General features: G+C 44.4%; 1 protein-coding gene across 1 annotated transcript in view; it reads right to left on the bottom strand.

Moving 5' to 3' along the window:
* EPAS1 (endothelial PAS domain protein 1) overlaps positions 1-16,597 on the bottom strand; it is a 115,161-nt gene extending 98,564 nt beyond the window's left edge. Inside the window, exon 1 of the mRNA XM_021001228.2 lies at positions 15,980-16,597. Within this exon, the coding sequence (XP_020856887.1) occupies positions 15,980-16,005 (26 nt within the window). The 5' untranslated portion in view covers positions 16,006-16,597. The remainder of the gene's footprint in view (positions 1-15,979) is intronic.
* Between the last annotated feature and the right edge of the window lie 1,860 nt (positions 16,598-18,457).

The raw sequence follows: 18,457 nt of genomic DNA, 5'->3' as shown, positions 1-18,457 counted from the left end.
AATATACACAAACAATAAAAACAGCAGACACAACATTTCTATCAAGGGAAGAGGCTGGCCATTCCCCGGAGGACAACAGTCCGTAGAACAACAAACAGCTTCACCGATTCCTGAATTATGAGGGAGACAATCTCTCTAAAGACTCTATACTGATTTGGGATTTAGCAGTCATGAGCTAACTGGATTTGAACCCAGCTTAAAAGACATGCTGAAAAGGCGAGAGGCTTTGCAAGAAGGTTTTTAGGTTTTCCAGACTTTTTGAAGGTTGAATTTGCTGATAAAGATAATTCTCTGCAGAGGTGACAGTTATGGAAGAGGAAGTTTAGGGGGGATGTTGTTAGCAAGGCCAGAGTGGGACAGAAGTGAATATGGGCCAAGTCCAGAGCTGAGTCTGGACAAGTTCCACCTAAGCGTAGTACATGTGAAGTCCTCAATAAACACGTTGATTAATACCAAGATGCGTGAGCTAAGTCATTTCACATCTCAAGTCTCAGTTTCCCCATCTATAAAATGTGGACGAGAATACTTACTTACACCATATACTTCACAGAGTGACAGTGAAGAAAGTATTTTGCAAACATAAAGCTTATGAATACCAGCTACTGTTCTAATGTGTTTGATAAATGCTGGTTGAATTGTATAGACGCAATAGCGCAGACTCAAAGAGTCAGGGTCTGGATTGATTGCTTGAATTCCATTCAAACAAACACTTTTTACTTTTTGTTTTGTTTGTTTGTTTTAGGCAATTAGGGTTAAGTGACTTGCCCAGGGTCACACAGCTAGTAAGTGTCAAGTTTTTGGTCTGAGGCCAGATTTGAACTCAGGTCTTCCTGACTTCAGGGCCAGTACTCTATCCACTGTGCCACCTAGCTGCTCCCCAAACAAACATTTTTAGGTACCTTGTATATATAAAGCATTATGTTAGACCTGGGGATATACAAAGATGAGAAATGACTTAATCCCTATTCTCAAAGAGTTGATAATTTTATAACCTTACTAGTGGCACTTGACAGATAACAAATAAGTATAACAAAAGAAATAATTGGATGAGGCAAAGGAGAATTCTACTCTAGGAGAGAACACTTTCACATGGAATATTTCAAGGGACGGTGGTGGGCAACAGGAAAGGCTTTATTAAAGAAAGAAAAAAGTGCTTGATAGGGTCGAGTTAAGAGAGAATGGTAGGCAGGAGGGGGAGAGCCTGTTTGAATGTATAGAGGTGGGAGATGTCAGGCTGAGATCAGGGACCTCTTTGTAGCTCAATGGGGCCTTAATGTAGAGAAGATAAAGGGGAATCATGTGAAATAAAGCTAGGGAGGTAGGCTGGAGAAGATTTGGGGGAGGGCGTTCAATGACATGGATGACTGGGAAACGTATTTTGGCACCTGTGTGAAGAATGGGCTAGAGAGAGGAGATATTGGAGGCAAAACTAGATGATGATTGGTGATAAAGATGATGAGGGAAATGAGAGCCCAAGAGAAAGGAGCAATAATGGAAGTGAGTTGTAAGGTCTATCAATTGATTAGATGAATTTAATTCAATTAGAAATGATCCTCTAAAGGCGGAGTTTCTTGTTAAGAACCTTTCCAGGGTTATTCTCCCCAGAAGTACCATTGTACAGAGTCACAGATTTATTATCTAAAATGATAAGCCTGGCTCCGCTCCTTTTCATCACCAGTTGGGAGACTCTACTTCAGTGAGCATCAGGTTTTAAAGCCAACGCCATGCCTACACACGCATCTCGAGCCATGATTCCTGTGACTTCCAAGTGTCTTTCGGGTGCGAAATGTAACCTGCTAAAGCAGAGAAGTCATAGACTTCTCCTGCCCGAGCCTTTCTATCAGAGTCTGAAAATTCTAGTCTTTCCTCTTCTGGCAGCTCTAGCCAAGTGCTTCAGGGCACAGTCCAGAGCCAGGGTTACTCTACTGGCTCTGCAGCTCTTCTGAAAGGATAACCCCATTGAGATAGCCAAGCAATCTCCACACGCCTAGCACAGGTGCTAGGTAAACAAAGTCAGAGATTTGTGCCTGGCGCTCCACAAAGTGCTGATGGATGGATGGATTCTCATGTTGTCTTTGGGGCATATAACAACATGCCCAAGAACATTCTGGCAAACCATGAGCTATCTTGACCCGATTTGGGTTTTATCTCCACCCTAAAAATGGTTTGGCATCCCTGTTAGGCCAGAGATTTCTGGTAGTTTTGCCAGAGTTCTCTTCCCTTTTCCGTTTGCCTCTGGCTGATAACTTCTAGTGAGCATGTGTTTCTGAAGTCCTTACAGAGCAGGCAGAGGGAGCCTGAGGAGCCTTGACATGTAACGCAGGTGGAACAAATCAAGCCACAGATGAACCAGGTTCAAATCCCAGCTCAGCCATGTATAAATGTGTGACTTTCACCAAGTCACCTTTCCTCTCTGGGTCCCAGGTAACTCATCTGTCTTTTTTTCAAGCTAAGGTCTTCCCTCAGGTCTCAGTCTCCCACTGCATCCTGGGCCATCTCCAATCATCCTGATCTATATCTTGCTGCTAGTCCCAGATGGCTCCAGGGGAGACAGTGAGGCTGGTGACTTTGCACAGCCCTGACTCACTTAAATCTAGTTCACTTGCAAGTCATGACATCACCTCCCTGATGTCATGGTCCTCTTCCAGAATGAAGGACAAGCAATGACAACAACAGCCACCTCATCTGTACAATGAGCCGGATGAAGACACGATCTCTGAATCCTATAATTGGGGGGGTTGGAGGTGCTGTCCTAGGAGAACAGATACCAAAAAAATTAAAGTCCTAAAAGACAAGATGTTGAGGGGGCAGGTGATGGAATTCAACAAAACCATGGATACTGACAGGTCACTCAAATCTACATACCATTATTATGATCATGGGCAGCTATGTGGTACAACAGATAGAGCGCCAGGACTAGAGTCAGGAAAACCCAAATTCATATCTAGCCTCAGGCACTAACTAGCTGTGTGACCCTGGGCAAGTCACCTAACCCTGTTTGCCTTAGTTTCCTGGAGCTGGAGAAGGAAATGGCAAACTACTCCAATATCTTTACCAAGAAAACCCCAAATGGGGTCATGAAGAGTCGGACACAACTGAAAAAGACTGAGAAACAAATCATGAGCATATTTCATTTAGCCTTGGGTTAGACAGTATCTTCTCTAATAAGATGGAGTGGAGGGGCAGAGGATTTGGGGTCAGACAACCTGGGTTTGAGCCCAAGCTCTGCCACTGTTAACGCGATAAACATAGTGAATAGCGCCATTCCTTGTACAGAGCAGGTGTTGAACAAATGTTTGTTGGTGGGAATGAGTGAATTATCTTCCACAGTATCTAGCAGAGGGCTAAGCAGAGCTAGCCAGATAAGTAGATAGACAGATAGGCAGATATTAGGTTCTCAATAATACCTCGTTGAATTGGTCTAAGCAAAGGTACAGTTAAGAAGAAATATTTGGGGCAAAGAATTCAGCCGATGGGCTCCAGTCCTCCTGCACTGGGCCCCTGGCTCTTAGGCCTATCAGACAACCTATCAGCAACACGGAGCCCCTGCTATTGCAAACTCTCCTGCATGTGTTGATGATCTGGGGAAGTGAGAAAAGAAACAGAAAATATGATCCCTGCCTTCAAGGAGTTTAAAGGGAGAGAAAGAGAATATTTCTCCTGCTGCTTAAAAATTTACATTGTTTTATGAGAATGGCCTCATCTGATCCCCAGTCTGATGGTGGTGGAAAAATTATAGTCTCTACTCTGTAAAGATTTGTCAGTGCACATAAATATACACTTATATGCTCTGGAGAGCAAAGTGAAAATGATTTCAGCATATACTAAAAGAGATATGGGAGTCAAGAGTGATGAAACAGGGTGGGGCGGGTCATTCTCCCTCTCTGGCTCTTGGCTTCCTTATCTAATTGGACTAGATGGTCATTGAGGTTTCTTCCATTCTTGAGGTGCTATAATTCTGTGAAAGGTTTCTTGGAGAAAATACTTTGTTTTTGTGGCTTTTTCTGAGGTGTGGGGGAGGGGGTGTTGAGATCCAATCTTATCCACAAGATTGGAAGATGGTTCTAATCTTAAAGCCAAACTGCCCCGAAGCTCCACATTTGCTTCTGGGTTAGTTTGCCAGCAAGTTGTTACTTGTCTATGGATACAGGGTATTCTCTTTACGTGAATCATTGACAGGATACTGCTCAGCCTGGCTGTAAAGACTTGTGGGGACGTCAGCCATGGGGGGTGCAGGTGAGGGGAAATTGGGGAGGAAGGTCATTTTTTAGCCTCCCTCTTTTTTACTGAGACAGTAAAGGGACCCCCTTCCACACTGAGGGAAAAAGTCCAGCACAAAAGTTGGGCTTTATACACCCATTAGACATTAAAACTGAATTCAACAGGTCTTTTTTGAATTCCATTCATGTGCCCAGAATTGTGCTAAGTGTTGTGAATGATGCAAAAAAAAAGGGGGAAAACTTTCTGGGCTCAAAGAGCTTACAGAGAGAACAAGAGAAGAGAATGGATTGTGAGACACTGAGGGGAAGATAGTTAAAGGTGTAGAATGTATAGTAGACAATAAATATTGTGGTTAAGCAGGATGGGGGTGGGTGGGCAGGCAGCCATTGTGAGTTAGTAGGGAAGCCTTGAAGGTTATATAACATTTAAATACGCAAAGGAATAATTTTGAAGGGGACAGAGATATTTAAGAGAATCTAGGCCAAACTCCTCATTTTACAGATGAGAAAACTGAGGCTCAGAGAAATTAAGTGACTTGTCTAAGATCATACATAGCTGAGGCAGGATTTGCACCCAAGTCTTCTGATGACAAATCTAGTGGCCTCTGTATTATTTCATATTTTCTCTCAGCTAGCCTATGTATACTTGCTTGTGACAAGGAAGATTTCCAATAAAACACAAAAAAAGAACAGTCTTAGACCAGTAATGTGGTCCTTGGTTACTCATGATTCTATATGTATGAGAGAGAGACAGAGACACACACATACACACACACACACACACACACACACACACACACACACACACACACGGGGGTTGGGAGGGAGAGAGAGAGAGAGAGGGAAAGAAAGAAAGAGAGACAGAGAGAGAGAGAGAGAGGGAAAAGGGAAAGACTGTAGCCCAACAGTCATATGGAGACATTTATAGAAACTGCATTGTGATCAGTGAAATGTGACCTTCATACTTTCCTTATCTTAATATCTAAGTAAACATTTGTTGTGCAAGCACACAAATAAATGTTCTAAAGGTGAAATGTGGTATGTCTAGTAACAGTAAAACTGCTCCCGGCTTCAGGCCTAGAGAACCCTTGTGGCTATCTGGCCAATTTCTTCTTGGACATTAGGCACCTGGGTGCAGCCCTGTGAAGAATTACTAGTGTGGAGTTATGTAGTCATTACCATTCTAAGAGTGGCAGCAAGCCGTCAGGAGCAGAGGGCTAAGCAAGGTGAGGCATTCTGGTATTTGGCTGAGTGCTGGACCAGTAGTCAGCTCTGCTGCTCATCAACCCAGTAAATTGGGTAAGTCATGAGGAGGGGGCAGTGTTCTTTTTCAGTTTTAACATTCTGTGAGTCTATGGCAAGTTACAGAAAATTATTGCCAACCCATTTTCTATAAAAGACTGAATAAAAAACAAAGACTAGGGGCAGGTGATCATAAGAATTTTCCCCGATCATTTACAATCATCACTAATGCTATTAAAAAAGGCGGGGTGACTTTGACTCTCTCCAACACCTCTCCTCCCCTCCCCCAAAGTGATTTTGTGTAAAACAATGGTGTGTCATTTTGTTTTCAACTGGTCCTTGCTCCTTTCAGATAGTAATCTTTATTCACCAAATAGATGTTAAAGCACCTATTTTCTAAGGGCTAAGTTCACAGAATCACAGAATATTGGACCAGAAAGAACTTCAAAAAAGCTTATTTAAATTAAACCCCTATTCATCTGCCAGTACAAAAAACTAAGGTTAATACATATAAAGCAGCTTGCCCAAGGAAATTAGTGACACGATTGCTACTTAAGCCCAGGTGTTCGATTCCCAAGCCAGCAGCATTCTTTCATGACCTCATGCTATCTCTGGTCAGTCCCTCCCTTCCCCCTAGCTTTAAAAGAAGGCGTACAGCCATGAGTCCTCCTTAAAATACTTGTAGAATAAGACATTTATTTCTCTAAGTATTGTTTTCCGTCCCAAATTCAACGCAATGGAAAAAAACCATGGTTTCCCTTGCAGAAGATGGAAGCCCTGGTTCTGCCTCTGACGCCTACACAAATGGTGTGACCCTGGGAAAGTCATTTAATGTGTCTTAACACCTCCAATTTCCTGATCAGTAAAATCCAGATAATTGTACTGGCACCCCCTCTATCACAGGATTGTTGGGAGGACTTGGTGGGATAAAGTATGGAAAGTGCTTCATAAACCCTAGTACCACAGATGTAGAGACAGAAAGGACTTTTGAGGCCCCTGTCCATTAAGAAAGAATTAGAAAATTAATGTCAATGCTTCAGGAAGGCTGGTTTTTAAGGCTCAGAGAGCCCACGGTTGTTCTTGTTACGCAGAATAACATGAGTAGCTGATGCCTATATAGTACCTGAAGGTTCAAAACCAGCCTTTCTGAAGCGTTGACATTAATTTTCCAGCACTGTCTTAATGCTCCAAAGTGCTTCTGCAGCAGGAAGTTGTAAAAGTAGGAAGGAACCCTGTAAATATTTGCTGTAATTACTCATTAGTAATGAAAATTGTTAACAATGAAGTTTGAGTCACCACCTTCGTGTCCTCGGTTCACTAACTTGTAATAGCCTGTGGCATAAATTGGTGGACAAGGGCCTGGCCGGGCCACAGAGACATAGGTTCAAGTCTCGGCTTCATTTTTTCTTGTGAGACTTTCCCTCTCTGCGACTCAGTGTTTCTATCCTTATGACTGGGACGATAACAGATGTTACCCTCCTACCTCTCACAGAGGCATTGCCAGGATGAATGAGGTCATCTATTCAGAGCCCTTTGGCTCCCTTGGGTGAAAAGTGCTGTGTCAGGAATAATAATAATAACAACAAAAATAACTGCTAAGTTTGCAAAGTGTTTCACATACATTGTCTCAATTAAATCTTTGTTGGGTACTATAAATACTACCGCCATTTTACAGGTGAAGAAACTGAGGCTGGTCACACAGCTGGGTAAGTTTCAGGCATGGGAGCTGAATCCAAGTCCTTTCCTACTCCAAACTCAGCACCCTTTCTACAACACCAAATTGCTACCACATATAAAACATTAATAACTATGTGTTTTGTTTTGTTTTTTAGTGGTCAAGAATCACATAAATAAGATGATTTTACTTGTTCCTCTGTTAGTAAAAACATAGGTGGTGCTGTGGACAGAGATCATTAGACCTGGAGTCAGGAAGACCTAAGTTTAGATGCTGTCTCAGACGCTAACTGGCTGCGAGGCCCTAGGCAAGTCACTTAGCTTTTGTCTGCCTCAGTTTTCTCATCTGTAAAATAAGAGTATTGTTGTCGTGAGGATCAAATAACATAATATTTATAAAAGTGCTTTGAAAACTTTAGAGTGTTATGTAAATGCTAGTTATTATTATTATTAATAATGATAATTGATGATGGTCTAAAAACTATTTTCTGGAAAAACGATGTGTGTGCTTATGTCAGATTTGAGCTATAATTCAAAAGAAAGTAGAGAAAGAAAGAAAGCCAACTATCTCTGGCCAGGAAACAACAGTCTCAAAGGAATATCATTACCATCTTAAGAAGCTTAAATCATTAGAGGAATTACACATTTTTTTCAACTTTTTCCAGATTATGCTCTTGCAGGGAAAACCCTAAATTCCCCTCCTCCCATCCCTCACTTCTTTTAATCAAAGAAAACTGCTTACTTTTCATATTCCCAGGCAGAGGGCAGGTCAAGATCAGGCCACCTCTGACAAAATATCAGACCCCCAAAAATTTACTAAAGCAACTTTCCTCCTTGTCAGAAAAAACAGTTGGTGAGCTCCTGCAGAGGAGACTGTTGGCAATTTGCTGCTTCATTTGATGTGCTCACGAGTGGAGCGTGATGAACACATCACACCCATTCAAGTGACTACAGCAAACAGCTGAATCAAATCAAACCACAGATTTTTAGCATTCCCAGTGCCTATCAAATGTGTTTTCGGCGTAGCATTTTTGTAGTCAGAATACTTAGGTTTGAATACTAACTTTTCTGCTTACTAGTAGCAGTGACCTTGGAGAATTCCTTGGTCTCTCTGGGTCTCAGTTTCCTTATCTGTAAAAATGGGAAGAGCCGGATGAACACAAAAACACCAAGGTCCCCTCTAGTTCTAAATTCTATGTTCTTGTTGGTTTGTTTTTGGCTTGAGGACAGAGAGGAGATGGGAAAGCAGCTCTTTAAAGGGTTATTTCTGTTATGGGTAAGAATAAATTTCTAGAGTTGGAAAGCAGAGAATCAGAGAGGCTGGAAATGGACCCACGCCAAATACAAAGAATGGGGAGGTCTTTTTCTTGATTGACAGCTAGGCTAGGGAAAAAAAATCCATTCTACTTTAAAAGGAGGTCAGTGTACTTCAACTCTTTCTTATGCAAAATGATTAGGTATACTTTCCAAATTAAGAAAAAAACCAAGTAACTTTCATGAATGCATGAAGTCTTCAGTGAGGAGGCCATATAATAAATGCTTTGCTGATGTTCAGGTGGCCCCCAGAAATAGCCTAAGGCAGTCTCACAAACCAGTTTTTCTTGAGAAAAGTAGGGCAAAATCAGGCCAACAGGGAGTAGATAACATGCTGGGTCCATTCCTTGTCTGGATCGCTAGATGTATCTATTTCAGGGCAACACAGAGCTCTTCAACACTTTATGTTCAGATCAGCTCTGTACCTTTCCAAGAAACCTGAAGACAAGAGTTCAAATCCTGACTCTGCCATTTACTCCCTGTTTCACCTTGGACAAGTCACTTAAACTCTCTAAGTCTCAATTTCCTCAACTGTGAAATGAGGAGCTTGAGCTAGGTAACCTTGAAGGCACTTTCCAGTTCTAAATATGTGATCCTAAAGATCCTATGAGTTAGACACTAAATTATACCCAGCTTCAACTGGAAAATTGCAGATGCTTGCCAGTGGCATTTTTTGACGTCATCCATCAGCAGTAGACACTCACACAAATGTTTAGGAGAAATCACCCAAGTGGCTTTTCATTATCATTATCATTATCGTTATTAACAACAATAATGTGTCAATGTAATCATACATTTCATTTTTTATGAAAACGTAAGGCACCCTTTGGGAGAACCTTCACAAGGCTGAGGAAGACCAAACAGTATAATGTATGTCTGTGAGGGTTTGTGTGTGTGAGAAAGAGTGTGTAAGTGTGTGAATGTTTGTAGCTCCTCAGCAAGAAGATACTATAAAAATGCAAGGTATTATTATGAAGATGATCGCTCCTATTCTTTATTTGGCCATCCATTTTTTTTTTCCTGTCCAGTGCTTGTGGTTTCAAAAGATCAAAAGATCCAAAGGAAGCATTCTATCCCTTGATTTGGAGGCTATTTTTTTCTGAAGCCACAGAGGAAGCCCTTACAACAGGTTACTCTGCACAATGGAGTTGGATGACTGAGTAGCATTGAGGCCTTGCCACCAATTCTGGGTAAACCTTAGGGGTAAGGAAGGGGAGAGCTTTGAACCTCCAGGGCAATTGGAGAGCTTCCATATGCCAAAGGTTGGGAAAGTCTCTGGAGGAGAAGAAACTCCAGAGCTTCCCAGTGTAGTGAATCAGAAAGGTGAAGGAACTTTGGAGATTAGAGATCAGACAGCAACCCAGTACATGAGAAGGCCCAGAAAAAAAAAAAGGAGGAATGGTTTAATGGTGAGAAAAAATGATGAGAAAGGGGAAAAAAAATCACTGTTGATGTTTAGAAGAAACAGGTCCCCCTGATATTCTTTAGATGTTCAAATCTAACTTTCCACTTACTGCCTCTTATCCTTTGAAGCAAATCTAGGAGAGGTTAGAAAAGCCAATTGTGTCCAACCATTTCAATCATGTCCAACTCTTCATGACCCCATTTGGGGTTTTCTTGGCAAAAATACTGAAGTAATTTGCCATTTCCTTCTCCAGCACATTCTACAGATGAGGAAACTGAGGCAGACAGGGTTAAGTGACCTGCCCAGGGTCACACAGCTGGTAAGTCTCTGAGGTTAGATCTGAATTCAGGTCTTTCTGACTCCAGGCCCAGCCCTCTATCCACTACACCACCTAGCTACCCCCTAAGAATCAGTAGGTGAGGCTAAAAAAATAGTCATGTATTCTTTACACTAAACACATAGAACTTTCCACATCCCCCTAGGCCAGGACCCACAGGGATGGTCACCAAATATTAAAATAGAACAAGACTTTAGAGGAAAGTTTATGAATTAAAAGAAAACTACAAACATTCCCATCATTACAGATGCCCAAGGGATATAGCCCTAATCATTTTTTCACTAGAAACAAAAAGGGACATCTTGACCCAGACTCTTCTCCAACATGGCCCAAACATTCTCTGACCTCTGTCTGCCACTCAAGTTAAATGAAGTAATCATGTGAAAACATTCAATCTGTGATGGTCTTCTTTGTTAGCACTATAAGACACAATAATAATCCTACATATCTTCAACCCTTCAGGACCTCTTTTGGGGTTTTCTTAGCAAAGATATTAGAGTGGTTTGCTATTTCCTTCTCCAGCTCATTTTACAGATGAGAAAACTGAGGTAAACAGGGTGAAGTGATTTGCCAAGGGTCACACAGGTGGCAAGTGTCTGAGGTCAGATTTGAACTTAGGCAGATAAAATCTTCCTAACTTTAGTTACTCTATCCACTGTATCACCCAGCTGTCCCTAGTCACGGGTCCCACGGACCCTAAGAACCTTGAGAATCCCTTAACACTACCTCTCATCAATTCAGTTGATTCAATACTTCCAGTGATAGGAAGCTGACCATATCACAATGCCAGTACCAGACATCTCACATACTGCATTTTTTTAATTTAAAACAAGGCCCATCTATACATGTGGCAATAATTTTGAAAGTTAAACTACAGTGACAACTTTACAGTTTCCAAAGTCTACATATCCATATGACAAGTACCTGTAAGTTTAAAAAAAAAACCCAAAAAACAAAAAAACCTTAAAACAAGCCAAAAACAAACAAACAAACTATAACAGGCTTCTTCTCCTAAAGGCAGGTCCATGCTTTCTCTTTTCTAAAGACAAGAAGTCTCTCTCCCAGAACAGCCAGAGGTTATTAATAGCCCTTGCAAATACCCTGCACTCAAATCGGTCCCTCCCTCAGACCCCTCCACTGGGCTTTTGGTAGCTTCAGAAGGTCACTTGGCATCTCATTCCAGATGAACAAGGATAATTGCCAGAGAAGTCATCCTACCTTCACACTAGATGTTTTGGGGTTTTGGCTTGTCTAGCCACTGCAGAGCCTCAGTTTCCATTCATAGATAATTAATTTCAGGCCAAAGTCATAATGATTTTTAAATGTGAACTATAACCAAGTATACTACAAAAATAACATTTTTAACTGAATAGAAATTAATGCAGTGTAGGATAAATGTGACCAGATACAGGTGTCAGCCTCACCAACCTATCTCTTGGATGGGAGGCAACGTGGTACAGTGAACAGCATAAGGTTCCATTCCCATCCAGACTCTTTTATTAATTAGCTTTGTGACTTTGGACAAGTCACTTAAATTCTCAATTTTCTTTGTTAAATGAGGCCATTGGGGGAATTCTTTACCTCTTTTCGTGGCATGGACCCCTCTAACAGCCTGGTGCCCTTCCCAGAATGTTTTGAAATGCATAAAATACATAGAATTACAAAGGAAACAAATTATATTGAAATATTGTTATCAAAAGCTCAGGTTCAAAACTCCAGTTTAAGGACCCCTGGACTCCTTTTGTGCTTACAGTATGCAAAATAGTCTTGCATTTTTCCAATTCAACAAACATTTATTAAGGGACTGCTACTTTTTACTCTCCTGCTGTTTTCTTTCTGTATGACCTTGAATAAGACACCTTGGCTCTGTGGGCCCAATATTTGGATTTAGTGAGAAAGGGCCTGTGTTCGAATTCCACATCTAGCATTTACCAACTCTGTGATTTTAGGACAAAGCTCAACCTTGTAGGCCTTGGATCTCCAAGACCTCTTCTGAACTCTACAAATTCATGACCTGGAATAGGATTTTCTTTGAAGTGGTAGACTCTAGATGCCTAAGGTCCCTTTCAAGCCTAAAGCCTGTGACCTAGGGAGGCGTCATATGAAAGGACTCTGAGTCCTGGCAAGATGTAAACAAGACCCAATCTGTAAACAAGGTGCTTTTGTTTATATCTATCTGAGCATTGAGTCTTCTTTATGGTCAACCCAGATTTTCCTCTATGGATCAGACTGAGAGGTTACATAATATTACCTTATATTTAGATTTAGATTTATTTTACATTTTATTTGGTCTTTACTGCAACCCAAGTGTCACTACTCCCTTTGTACAGATGAGAAAACTGAGGCTCAGAGGATGTATGTTGCCCAAGGTCACACAGCTAATGAGGAGGTGAGTCACCATCCACTTTCTAGTTCGGTTACCTAAGCATAAACTGAGTTAGTGACAGCACAAACTCTCTCTGGCCAATAGTAAATCACCCCTGAAAGAATGGTGAGTGAAAGTATTACACCAGGGTCTCAGTTTCCATTATAAGATAAAAGGATCATTGCTTTAGGTCTGGAAGGGGCCTAGACTGCTGCCTAGTTCCATCCTTTTATTTTACAGATGTAGAAACCAAAGCCCAGGACGCTTAGATTTGTCCTAAACTTAACAACACAGAAGTGTGTGAGCCCTGGTTTCTCTCTAAATCCACATATTGGGTTTCAATGAAGAAAACAGAATTTACATACTACAGTCACTTTTAACTTTCGATCTGTTAAGACCCTATGACACCAACTATGACGACTAGTTGTAGTTTGGAATAAATGTATTAACCAGGACCAGTCATTCCATTAATGTTTTGGGACCATCAATTTTGGCAATTTTCTATTTTAAATTTATGTATTTTGGAGAAGAACCACAAATGATTTTGTTATTGTTGTTGTTTTTACTATAATTGCTGACATTTGGGGAGGAGAAGCTTCTTCATCCTGAATTTAACACTGCATATGCTTAACTGGAGTTTCTAACAGATCCCTCTGTGGCTAGAACCATTGTAAAGCTGGCTGGCAAAGCACCCTCTTAAAATAAATACTACCCTAGTGAATCTTGCTGCAAGGCTGGAGATAAGACAATCACTCTCGGCACTGAACCAGTTGTCCATGAATTTGTTCAGTTTTTAATTACAATTTAGTCCACCCAATAAATAGCCTAAAGCTAATCAACAACGACTAGAACCGAATATTAAATATGGTATTAGAAAATTAATCCTGACGAAAGCATCAGGTTCTGTAGCAGATAAGAAGCGCTCTCTCTCTCTCTCTCTCTCTCACACACACACACACACACACACACACACACACACACACACACACACACGCGCGCGCGCGCGCGCGCGCGCGCGCGCTTGGTCTTTTTTTCTTGCCAGTCTATGGAAGCACAAAAAATTCATCAAGTTGTAAGAGTAGTTCAATTTTCCAATGTAGTTCAGGGTTCAGGAAATCCCGGGAGGCATGTCAAATAGCGGGCCGACCCCTAATGAGGCAGCTCAGGAATACAGTTTTGGGCCCAATTACATAACTTGAGGGCTGGCTCCAAACTCTGTACCTCTTCATTTGCTTGCTCGCATCCTGTAGAAGAGGGCAACCCATCTGGTATGTTGAAATCTTTAGCTCCCAAGTTTCTCGAAATAATTAATATGCATAATGGCAGGACGTAGCACATCACCCAGAGCTGGGCACCGTAGGAGGAGATGACATCTCTCACACATTTGTCAAGATTACGATCAAACCACACCCCCTCTGATTTCGACATTCGCTGATAGGCATCTGGGCTGTAAAACGAACAATAAGTTCCTACTGGCTGGTTGCCCAGCCGGTCCTGGGCACTGGGCACAGAATCTGAGCCCAAGTTCTGTTGTTTGTTTAATCATTATTGTTACAGGCCTTATTACTATGATCGACGCTCTGCTCAGACCAAACGTGCTGGGCTTCTCTGAAGTTTCTTCCTTACCCAAGCTGCCCTCAGCACACTGGGGATTAAACACTCATAGGCGGCTCCAAGTGCGAAGTGTGCTTCCTTGATTCAGGGCTACCAAAAGGCCAGAACAGGCTTCGCAAATTAATTACCTATGAATGGAAACTGAGGCTCTGCAGTGACTAGACAAGCCAAAACCCCATCCACAAGCCACCAGCTCAGCTACGTTTAAGAGGACTAACCCCACACTTTGGTCGCGTAAAATTTCGGCCATTAAAAGAAAGGGAAGAAATCAAGCACAAATTCCAGAAGTATTTTGGAGGGCAGAGAAGAGGGAAATGATGCACGCTAAGTCGATTACCCAGTTATCCAAGAATAAAGATAGGAAATGTCACTTCAACCTGGAACACTGGGAGCATGCAACTAGGGTGACCCGGCGAAAAGGGCCAAGTTTAGCAGGAGCAGCTCTTCCGTTTACACAAATCTAATTCCAAGCGCTCCCCCTCTCCCTCATCTCGCCCGGATTCGCATCCGAAAAGCAAGTCAATAACCAGATTATTTTTTCTTCCTAGCGTCCCCCAACTCTCCCGGTAGCCGAATAGCTTCGGGCCATCCCTGAACTGCGACAAAAGTTCCTCTGGGTCGCTCTCTTAGGCAGTGTGGGTGGAGATCCCAGGCCATGCCTCCCCACAACCTCGTCCTCACGCAGGGAACTCTCGCGGCCACATTAACCTCGCGGCCACATTAACCTCACATCCACCTGGCCTGAGCCTGGTCCAAGAAAAGAGCACCCCCCGCCCCATCCCCACCTCTCCACTATCTCCTCGCTCTCTCACAGCGCCAAAGGGAAAGGGAAGCGCCGAAGTAATGAGTGGGGTTATCTGTAGCTTGGATTGTACGAGCTGTGCGTCCGTGCGTGGACACCCGCCTGTCTGCTGCAGAATTAAGGGTTGCTGGATAAAGAATGCCCCGACCGATGCCCCTTTGGCTGTGGATAGTCGTGGGAATAGGGTAATAGATAAAACGTGCCCACCATTCCTACTTGCTTGGGCCAGCACGAGTCTGTCTCTAGTAAGCGCATCGGAGACAGAGCACCCAGAGGGCAAAGCAAGAAAGCGACAGTTCTCCTGAGTTGCCTTTCACCTATTGAAAAGAGTGTGGCGGGCCGAACTTGGCTGCCCTTCTCTGCCCTCTTCGGAGGCACCCCAGTACTGTATCTAGTTCCTCCATTCCTCCTCTGAGTGATCAGGACCTCGGAGGATGAAAATATTTGGGCATTACAAGGTGGCCCCCACTTCTCCTTCGCCAACCCTCTTAAGGATCCTAGCTCCGTGGCCCTACGCATAGCCCTTTTCTGCCCCCGCGTCTCAGGCGCCCAGGGCGCTGTCGAGCCAGCTTAGAACGCCGCGCAGGGGTAGGGAACACTGGAGAAGAAAAAGAGGCTGTTGCTGTCTCCAAGGTGGGTAAAGGGAGAGATGAGAAAAGGACTAAGTCTGTATCCAGCCCCCAGCCGCACTGGCCAGAAAGACTTTGAGAAACCACCCATGCGAAGTACCGCGTTTCCTTTAAACTCGGAACAGTCATGGAAACTCGAGTTGGCCTGTTCCTGGGTCACACCTGGTCTTCTCTGAAGGTCCCACCAACCTGACTCCGTCAGAACTTTTCTGCTTGCTTTCCAAACTTCTTTATCCCCAGCCAGAGGCAGCCTTTAGGTCAGTAACCCCGGGACCTCTCGCACCCCTTCCATCATCGCCACAATCAAGTTCTGCCCTCCCCCCTCTGTGGTCAGATCTTAGTCCTCTCTGGCCAGATCTTCTTGGCGCCTAGCTTACCTTTTCTTCTCCTTGTCAGCTGTCATTTTCACGCTTCTCCCTCAGGGCCACCAGGTGCCTTCAAACCCCAGCTGCTGTTAACTGCTGCCTTTCTGGCTTACTGAGGCCCTGGATCGATTGCAAAAGGTCCTGAGCGCTCTCTGGTCCAAAGCGCTCCGCAAAATCAGGTGGAAGTTTGCAGGTGATTGGGTAGGTGCGGGGAAAGCAGAGGGTGGAGAGAGGTGACGGGGGAGGAACCGGGAGGAGGAGTGGTTGTAGGAGGGAAGGGTGGAGGGATGGGAATGGGGGAGAGGTTGTCAAATGCGTACGGAGAGAACCAAGGAAAAAAGTTTAAAAGTTGTTTTCTAAAAAATAAAATAATAAAATAAAAATCAATGGAGGAGGGGGTACAAATCCAGATCAAAGTGTGTGTGAAACAAGTCCTCGGAACCGCGCTGTCGCGGCCTTGGCTATCGTGGCCTCTGAGCTGACCATACAGTCTCAGGACACTGCCGAGGATTGTACAGCCCGCTCAGGAGAGCAGGGGCGCGGGAGCGCGGCGAGCGCTGGGGCTCTGGGGCTGGCCGCGTCCCGAATGTCAGGAACGGCTGGCGGCGGCCCCACTTTAAAACTTCGGCCGGCCTTGCGCCCGGGAGGGATAGGGGTGGAGTGGGTGGGAGTCAAGGAGGGGGAGTCCAGTGGCGGGGGGCGGGGGTTGACTTGAAGGAGTGGGCGTGGGGGGCGGGGGAGCTGTCAGCCTAGTTCTCTTTAGCCCGGCTCAGGACCTAAGCTGGGGCAGTCCACGAGCCTCCGCCAATGGGGGAGGCGCAGCTCCAGCCTCTGCCCCTGACCCCGTCCCCGCCCCTTCGCTTCCTTCCCTCCCCTCTTGGGTCGGGCCAGCCGGCCTGCCCCGCCTCCTCCCACTGCATTTCCAGGAGTTGTTTATGAGGTCGGAGGGGTGGAAGACGGCTTGGAGTTCCCGCGGACCCAGCAAGGAAGGGAGGGAAAAGGAGGCAGGAGGGGAAAGGGTCTGGGACACTGACGGGGAGATAATCGCGAGATAGGAGAGGCAGAGTCCTACCCCGGGAGAGATGGAGCGTCCCGGCGGCTTCAGTTTTCGAGCCCTCCCTCCTCCCCTGGTTCGTCCTTGGGGGCTGGGAGGGAAAAGTCACATGCTGAGAGAGGTCCCTCTCTTAGCTCCTCCTCTTTGTGCCCCCCCCTTGCTCCCCATCCGAAGCCAGTAACTCTGCTAACTCCCAAAAAGTCCTTTCCATGTTCGCTCCTCCCATTCTGTTTCTTTGGCTAACTAGGACTAACTCTAGAGACTGCAGTCCCAGGACCTTGGTGTGATTGCTGTTTCCAAGCTGAGAATAAGAGAGAAACGCTACCAGGGAGGGGAAGGGAGGCAGGAGCCCGTGGGAGCGGTGTGGGAGCTGCTGGGTGAAATTGATACTGTAGGAGCGAAGGCTAGGGAGGCTGCGGAGATCCAGGGGCGGTGGGGGGCTCCTACTGTCAGACCTACTTGGCAAACATGAATATAATCAAACCATGGATCTTCTCCTTCGTGCCCCCTCCTCACTCTACACTTCAATTACTCGCCTGTTATGCAGGGGAGACCGAGCAAGCACCACAGCCCTATTCCTCCGCCACCTTACCCCACCCGAGACCTGGACTGGTGTTTTTCTTGGCTATTCCAGCCATATAACAACAACAACAACAGAAAGGAAATGAAAAGTGTCTTGTTTGGGCTGTGGTGGTGAGGGCTCAGATTTTAAACGGACTTTTTTTTTTTGCCCCATTGTAGGGATGGTTTCCCTACAAGGTCACTAGAACTCAGGCGTGCTTAAAAAAAAAAGTTTTAATTACCCAAGTCTTTCCAAGGCCCGAGGATCAAGGACAATTTTCTGGCCCTTCAAGACTTGGGATCAGGCACACCTTCAGTTTTCCAGGTGATTTAGACTCTGTAACACCTTGGGACATCTTCTCTGGAGAACTGGGAGGCTAGACCAAACGCCTGGAAATTCACGCCTTCGATACTCCGTTTACTGCCCAGCTCCCCGATCTTGGCCACTCTGAGCACCTGTTTTCTGAGGGAATCCACTTTGTCCTTGCCTTCAAGTGAAAGGAACCTGAGGTTTATCAGGTTCTTAAGTAGGAAAAGTATGCTATAGGGATCTCAGCCTGAAGCTTTGGTTGAGTTTTAACCTTTGAAGCCTTGTGAAGAGCCCAGGGGTCTGTACACACAGTACACGTGTGAAATGGCATAGGGGACTAAGGGCCAGAGAACTGGCCTGATCAGAGGTCTTCCTGGAAGATTATTTCCCTTAAACGTTGGCATCTTGGAGCATTGGAAAGAGTAGGGGCCCTGGAGTGAAGAGAAATGTGTGCTAATTGTAGCTCCAACACTACCTGCCTGTCCTTAAGGAAATCACTTATGTGAAAGTTTCCTCATCTGTAAAATGGTGATAACATGTACCACGCATCTCACTGAGGAATTGA

Source organism: Phascolarctos cinereus, unplaced genomic scaffold (assembly GCF_003287225.1).
Source record: "Phascolarctos cinereus isolate Bilbo 61053 unplaced genomic scaffold, phaCin_HiC Scaffold_2;HRSCAF=192, whole genome shotgun sequence".
NCBI classification, from domain to species: Eukaryota; Metazoa; Chordata; class Mammalia; order Diprotodontia; family Phascolarctidae; genus Phascolarctos; species Phascolarctos cinereus.
This window is presented reverse-complemented; position numbering and strand designations above follow the sequence as displayed.